This window comes from Apium graveolens, chromosome 11 (genome assembly GCF_009905375.1).
Source record: "Apium graveolens cultivar Ventura chromosome 11, ASM990537v1, whole genome shotgun sequence".
Lineage (NCBI taxonomy): Eukaryota > Viridiplantae > Streptophyta > Magnoliopsida > Apiales > Apiaceae > Apium > Apium graveolens.
The window spans coordinates 40,781,490-40,789,647 of NC_133657.1; the positions used below are offsets into that span (position 1 = coordinate 40,781,490).

Genomic DNA, 8,158 nt, shown 5'->3' on the forward strand with positions numbered 1-8,158 from the left:
AGATTTTAATTACCCGGAAAAAGATTTTAGAAATTTCATATGATTCTTATAAATCCATAAACCAACATAAAAATAATTAGGAAGATATGACAATTATCTATATTTTATTTTGGACATATAAAAATTAAAATACTCAATTAATATTATTTTTGAATATTCAAGTACAGATAACACTTAACAATTAGCTCACAGAATAGATACTGAACACACAAAATAATTATATAATTGCAAAATTAATTACACGATATATCCCGGATATTACATGCCACGAGTTATAATTATACATAATTGATTCCCAAAAGTAGAAGGTCTGATCTACAGATAGATCTACCTCTGCAGCTATAGCAGCTATGATCTCAACGGGAAGGCGCGGGGTGCTTCCCACGCTCTTGCGCTGGGTCTGCTTGAGTCTGGCCATCTTTCCTAACTGTTGTTGTATGATAAAGAAATAAAGCAAGAGTGAGCATTACAGCTCGCAAGATAATATATAGTGTAAACGATAATGCAAGTATCTAATCCTTTATCAAGTGCAAGATAATTACTTACTGGATATAAGCAAAAACAAGGGATGAAGTTACCAAATACTTCACTATACTTATATCATTTATAAAGCTACTTGAACTACCACTGTTCAAAGTATAATGAGCTTTCAACAGTTCATCACATAGATGAGACTACCAGACAAGATTTGAATAGATTAAATCTTTGAAATATTATTGAATGAAATGAAGTTATGAGATACTTCATTAAGTCCCGATATATATATCCACATATATATCTCTTTATACATTTCCTGAGAACCTCTGTCATGTAAAGTATGAACAGAGTTCGTAACATCCAATGAGTTTTTGGAAAGGAAAAGAATTGTGGCATAAATCCGATATCTTGCTGATCAGGCAAAGATACCAAAAAGTAACCTTTTCTACTAGTAGATGGACGAATTCCCCACTGATCATCACCCTGGTCGCAATAGGACCTTATGCTGGACTGCCACTCAGCCACTTACGCATTTGATGGACTCCCACTAAGCCACTTACACTTTCATGGACGCCCACTGAGCCCATGTTGCTTATGCCGACTCGATGGATGGACTTACTTCCCGAACGTTGAGTAAGTAATCAATTCATTTACCAAAACAGCAACCTTGTTACGAATATAAAATACACCACAGAGCCGGATCCCTCCGGTTTTGAGAGAGTATTTAAATCCCCTTTAAAAGGAAGATCTTAAATATAAAAATGAGTTTTGGGATCCGCTCTAACTTTTAAAAATTATTTTGAAAACTCGAAAACACTTTAAAGAGTGTTTGGAGTAATGCTGATTTAATAAAGTAAATCTGTCCCGATATATTAGAAAATATCTGAATATTATCATTTAAGTAATATTCCCATAAGGATAATCCTTATAAAAATAATTGAAGTAAAAGTTTTAAAACTCATACTTGAAATGAATAATAAATAACCAAAGATATACTTATGCGAAAGTACTATCTTTATTTGAATAATCGAAAATATGTTTGATTATCGAAACATTATTCTTTAATAAAATAAAGAATATTATTTAGTAAATAAGCGGAGTCATAAGTCCTCAATGAATATTCAAATAATATTCATTAGATAATATAAACTGAGTCATAAGTCCTCGAATGAATATTCAAGTAATATTCATTAGATAATATAAACTGAGTCATAAGTCCTCGAATGAATATTCAAGTCATATTCAATAAATAAAATAAAGTTATCGAATAAACCTTATTCAATTAATAGTTTTGAAAACTATATAAATATATATATATAAATAAATATATATATATATAATATACTCGGGAACATCGACTCCCGGTTTTAGAAAAGGTTCACCTTTGGGTCCCCTAAACTCAGGGTATACGCAACTACTGCTTATCTCTAGCATAGATATTATGCAATTAATAAGCATTTGAATCAACAGATATATATCAAGATTACGAAACAGACATGCATATAAACCATATCACATGCTCCAATATATCGCAAGAATTTGCTAATTAACCATCATGCATCTATCACAAGATAATGCATATACATATATATACATCACAACAACAGTATAACGGGTAGAAAACTTGCCTGAGCAACTGGGGGTGACAAATGGCTTGGGACGAGTCTGGTAACCTATAAACAACATATAAGTTGGAATTAAACCATAGTCGCTTATGAATCTATACTTTAACCAATTAGACTCTAACACTCGCTTTGTGCTCAACGATTTCCTTAAGTCGCTCGAGTACCCTCGCCTCCATCATTTTTTATAAATTAACCATTAAGGGTTTTAAGGCGATTCTTTCGCGATTCTTTACATAAATGATTCATACTCCAATTAGTCCTTTAAGGTCTTTAACCTATGTTTCAAAGTAAGGCGAGGGCTAATGGTTCGTTCGCGAAACGCCGTTACTTAAAACGGTCGTTTCTCCTAAACCGTACATCGGATTCAAACAAACCACATATCAAAACGAAGCTCATAACATGAACTATCTAATCATGGCAATGGTAAAAATCTAACAGGGAGTTCTCGGGACCTAATATTAAGAGCAAAAACAGTCTAAAGTAAATCGAACATTACGACGGCTATGTTTACGCAATTACCAATTTTATTCTACTCCAAACCAACCCACAATCAACTCACAATCAACATCCCAACCAAACTCCATCCATAATTCACCATAACAGCCCCAACAACTCAAAATTATCAATTTATACTATTCTCAAACATGAATTTAAACTATACTTAAGTTCATTAATCGATACTCCATGAATTACAACTCCAAAACATCACAAAGCCAACTAACCTCTACATACACAATAATCAAGCCTCTCATGAACTATAACAACAAAAGTAAACCTAATACTCAAGTAAAGTTAGGGTTTGGAGGGGTTATACCTTCCTTGGAGAGTGGAGAATCAAGTAATTAGCTTGGAATCACCCTTAAAAGTCCTTATCCAAGCTTAATTTAAACAAAAACTCAAGAACAAAAATTTTAGTTCTTGAAAAACACTATTCACCATCTTCTTCCATGATTTTTAGGAAGAGATTGTGAATGAATTAGAAGCTCAAACTTATAGGATAGCTATATCTATGCATAAGGAGTCTTAGATAATTACCTTGCTAATTAACAAAGCTTGGAACTAGGATTTTGAATTTTCCTTCTTGAAATAATGTAAAAGGCCGAGAGCTTTGCTTGCAAAAAGGGGAAGTCAACTTGTTTTTTGGTGAAATGAATTGTTGGTTGGTTGTTTTTGGCTTTTGTTTTGATTTATTACTTTTACCCATGGTAACTTTTGTGTGGTTCTTAATCAACCAACAACACACTTTGCTTGGGTCATGCTTATATCACCTTGTTATGTCATCCTCCCACACTTGTCCTCTTCTTATTGGTTTGATGACATCATCCTCACTAACCTCTTTGATTAGCTTCTAATTACTTGGCTAATGACCGCTGATCTGTTATACGGTTCGCTTAACTTTCGTTTTCGTTTATCGTTTGAGGGATCATAACTGGGATCTTATTACTTGGGTTCCCTTAACCTTTCTCAATACATTAAATTCCTTTTTATGATCCTCCCTTATAATCCTTTAATTTAAATCCTTTTTATCCTGTTACCTTATACTCAATTCTTTCGGTATTTGGTGGATTTTCGGGAAAAATCAAAGTGTTCAAATTTGGATTCTGACGATCTTTACATACACTTATATATCATATAGAGTACCAATAAAATCTCAGAATATCCATAAAAGAACCCCTACATAGTGTGGCATGAAAAGTTTTCTTATTCAGCCATATCAGCAAAAATACTATTCATAAGGGTTACAAAAAAAGTTCAAAATTTTGGGGTTATTACAGTAGGGAACTAGTGGTTCCCTAATGGTTGTAAACCTTGGGTTTAAAACTTGGTTGTAATTTGACTTTAGATATTTTGGTTTGTAAATATTAAAAGATGTTAGATGTTGTTCAAACTCATTCCCGTGTATCCGGGGATTGTGGTTAAGGCTTGTAGCTTTAATATTCTAACTTTTTGTAGTACTTTACTGTCTAATCAATATTATGCATATTCCTGCTAGTTAGTATTGTGGGTCCGTCACAGGTTGGTATCAGAGCCACAGGTTTGAGTCACTGAACAATATAGGATAAATGAATATAAGATAGAAATTTAGAGGATAGGATGAACTTAGATCATTTGGGTTTTTGGGGCGTTAGAATCTATAGGTTTTCTACCCCTTTTATTTATAACCACGTATATATATAACTGTTTGACATGCATCATCCCCATCGACTCCCGGATTCCCTACTACTGTGTCATTCCCTCTTTATGAGCAGATGATAAGGATGGTTGATCGACTGGAAGGCGAGAACGCGAATCTTCGACATTGGGTGGACCAATTGTACAGCAAGGGCTTTGATGCTGAGCGCAACCGCCCCGACTAATAGCTATGCTTGAGGAGATCATCCAGATGGCTGACGACCGATTGGCATTGATGATTCCACACTGTGAGAGAGAGAGTCAGATTACTCTTACCTCCATTGCCGATGAACTCCGCCGAGTGATTAGCCGTCTCCGTGACCCTATTTCCCCTCTATCCACTGCTTCACCGTCATCATCCCTTTAGACTATCATATAGTCTACTTATTTCCAGAATTGTTGTTGATTAGTACTTTGATTTCCATTTCGTACCTTGTACCCGGATTGTTTCGGGAAGACTTTATTCACACTTTATTTCTTGTTCGTACTTTATTCTCACTTTTCATTCGAACTAATATTAATTTTACACTTGGATTATCCTTATAATATTGCCATCTCATTACCATTCTATAAGCTTGCTTAGATAGAATTTTGTTGTTTAAATTCTGTTGACCCCTTTAGAACTTGATCATGTTTAACCTTTTCCTAAGATATTCCCTGAATAGACCTTTGCATTGTTGAACAACCCTTGAATAAGACCTTGTTACTTAATATTTACCCTTGTTATGACTTGTGCATGCAAAAATTGAACTGTGAATGAACCTTTCTTGTCTACATTCAGAATCATGCCTCCTCGTAGAGCGAGACACCAATACCGGGGATCATGAAGATCCACCACCTAACTTGGCTCAACTTATGCAAATACTTCACCAACAATCCGTTACCCTTGCTCAACAACAACAACTTCTTCAACAAAAACTTCAACAACAACAAAAACCACCTCCACCACCACCAACCACTACAACTTTCAAATCATTCCAAGCTGTGAAACCACCGGAGTTCTGTGGAACTCAAGACCCTGTAGAAGCCCAATCTTGGCTTAAAGAGATGGAGAAAGCTTTCACGCTAGCTATTATAAGGGAAGAAAAGAAGGCCGATTATGCATCTTATTTTCTGAAAGGCGAAGTGAATTATTGGTGAGAGTCAGCGCGTGCTTCAGAGGAAGAAATGATTGTGGAAGAGTACGAGAAGAAATTCACTGAATTGGCTAGGTTTGTTGGAGATTATATGGACACGGATGAAAAGAGAGCGAAGAGAGTTCAACAAGGATTGAATCCTTGGCTACAAAGTAGAGTGGCTGCTTTTGAATTGGCCACATATGCTGAAGTGGTCCGGAAGGCGATGGTAATCGATGGAGAAAGTGATCAAAACTTGAAGTAAAAAGAGAGTAAGAAAAGAAAGTTTGGAAGTAATGGTGAAGGATCGGCTCAAGGGAGCCAAAGTGGAAAGAATTTCAAGAAGTTTGGATTCCAGAACCAAGGAGGATCCCGAAGCTTTAAGAAGGGTGATAATAAGAGTCAGAGGAATCGGATTCAAGGACAAAGTGGTCAAATATTCTAGCAAGCAACAAATACGGAGTGTAAATTCTGCAATAAGAGACACACGGGTAACTGCATTAAGGCTGATATCATTTGTTACAAGTGTAATTCAAAAGGTCATTATGCGAATGATTGCCGAAACCTGAAGACTCCTGTTACATGCTTCAAGTGTGGAAAGACCAGTCATATGTCGAGGAATTGCAAGGCCCCCGGAAATAATAAGTTGATGCAATTGACGACCGCCCCTTTCAATCAAGCAATGACATCTTATGTTCCAACTCTTCAACTTCCTTCAAATCAATCTTTTGAATCTGCAACTCCAGAATTCCCTCCCTCCTATCCTGCTCTGGCCAGGACATTCAACATGAATATCAAGGATGTCGTTCAGAGTTCTGAAGTTATGGCAGGTACGCTTTATGTCAACAACACCAATGCTAAAGTGCTATTTGATTCTAGCCCTACTAGATCTTTTATATCTGAATCTTTTGTTGATAAGTTGAGTTGTGAAATTGAACTGTTAGTTGAACCCTTATCTATCATTTTGGCTAATCAAGAACGAGTATCTGTTAAAAATATTTGCCCCCGGTGTAAAGTAGAGATTTCAGGCTATAGTTTCCCTGCTTCCCTTATACCTTTTCAACTAGGAGAATGTGACGTTATATTAGGAATGGATTGGTTAGCAGAATATGGTGCTCAAATAGATCGTAAGAAGAAGAAAGTGATTCTTAAATCCCCTCAAGAAAAGAAAGTAGAGTTTAAGGGCATAAATAAGTTAAAACCTTTTTTTCAATGATTCAAGCTAAAAGGTTGTTAAGACAAGGGTGTGAAGGATATTTGGCTCATGTAATTATAGATCTAAGGAGAAGCCGAATATAGAAAGTATCCCGATAGTTAACGAATTTCCCGATGTATTTCATGACGAACTTCCAGGATTGTCGCCTGACCATCAAATCGAGTTTTCTATCGACTTAGCGCCCGGTGTGGAACCTGTATCGAAGGTACCTTATCGTATGGCACCAGCAGAAATGAAGGAATTGTCCAAGCAATTATGAGAGTTATTAAATAATATAAGGCCGAGTGTATCTCCGTGGGGTGCTCCAGTTCTGTTCGTGAAAAAGAAAGATGGAAGTATGTGACTATGCATCGACTATTGGGAGTTGAACAAATTGACCATCAAGAATAGGTACCCTTTACCTCGTATTGATGACTTGTTTGATCAACTAAAGGGAACGACTTATTTCTCGAAGATTGACTTACGATCAGGATATCATCAGTTGAAGATTAAGCCAGAAGACATACCAAAGAGTGCTTGCAGAACCAGATACGGACACTACGAGTTTCTAGTTATGGCATTCGGATTGACAAATGCACCAGCCACCTTTATGGACTTGATGAATCGAGTATTCAAGAAGTATTTGGACAAGTTTGTCATTGTTTTTATCGACGATATTCTAATATACTCAAAGACCGAGGAAGATCATGCTGATTATCTGAGAATAGATTTGGAGACTTTAAGAAAGGAGAAGTTATATGCAAATTTTTCAAAGTGTGAGTTTTGGCTGTGAGAAGTTCAATTTCTAGGGCATATTGTCGAAAGTGAAGATATTCGAGTTGATCCAGCGAAGTTAGAAGTTGTAATGAATTGGAAAAGGCCAAAGACCCCGACTGAAGTTAGAAGTTTCATGGGATTGGCCGGATATTATCGAAGATTTTTGAAGGATTTCTCGAAGATTGCAGAACCATTGACAAAATTGACCCGAAAGAATGAGAAGTTTGAATGGACGGAGAGTTGTGAAAAGAGTTTTCAAGAATTGAAGCAGAAATTAGTCACAGCTCCAGTATTAGCTCTGCCAAAAGATCAAGGAGACTTTGTAATATTCAGTGATGCGTCACACGAAGGATTGGGATGTGTTTTAGTGCAACACGGGAAGGTAAAAGCCTACGCGTCAAGACAACTTAAGCCTCACGAATAAAGGTACCCAACTCATGACTTGGAATTGGCTGCAATTGTGTTTACGCTAAAGTTGTGGAGACATTACCTATATGGAGAGAAATGCAAGATATATACGGATCACAAGAGCCTAAAATACATTTTCACTCGGAAGAAATTAAACATGAGGCAACCAAGATGGTTGGAGTTGATTAAGGACTACGATTGCATAATCAATTATCATCTCGGAAAAGCGAACGTGGTAGCGAATGCTTTAAGTCGCAAAGAGAGATTGAAAATATTGACTATGACCTAAGAGTTATCAACGGAATTTTAGAAGATGGGAATTGAGATTCGAGCTCCAAGTGCACCTACAGAAATGATTTGTACGATGACTTTTCAACCAGAATTATTAA

General features: G+C 36.2%; 1 protein-coding gene across 1 annotated transcript; it reads left to right on the forward strand.

The window, feature by feature from the left end:
- The first annotated feature begins 5,441 nt into the window (after window positions 1–5,441).
- Window positions 5,442–6,605, forward strand: LOC141695467 (uncharacterized). The gene is made up of 2 exons (XM_074499710.1): window positions 5,442–5,618; window positions 5,916–6,605. The coding sequence occupies exons 1-2, from the start codon at window positions 5,442–5,444 to the stop codon at window positions 6,603–6,605; spliced, it is 867 nt and encodes a 288-aa protein (XP_074355811.1).
- Window positions 6,606–8,158: the final 1,553 nt, after the last annotated feature.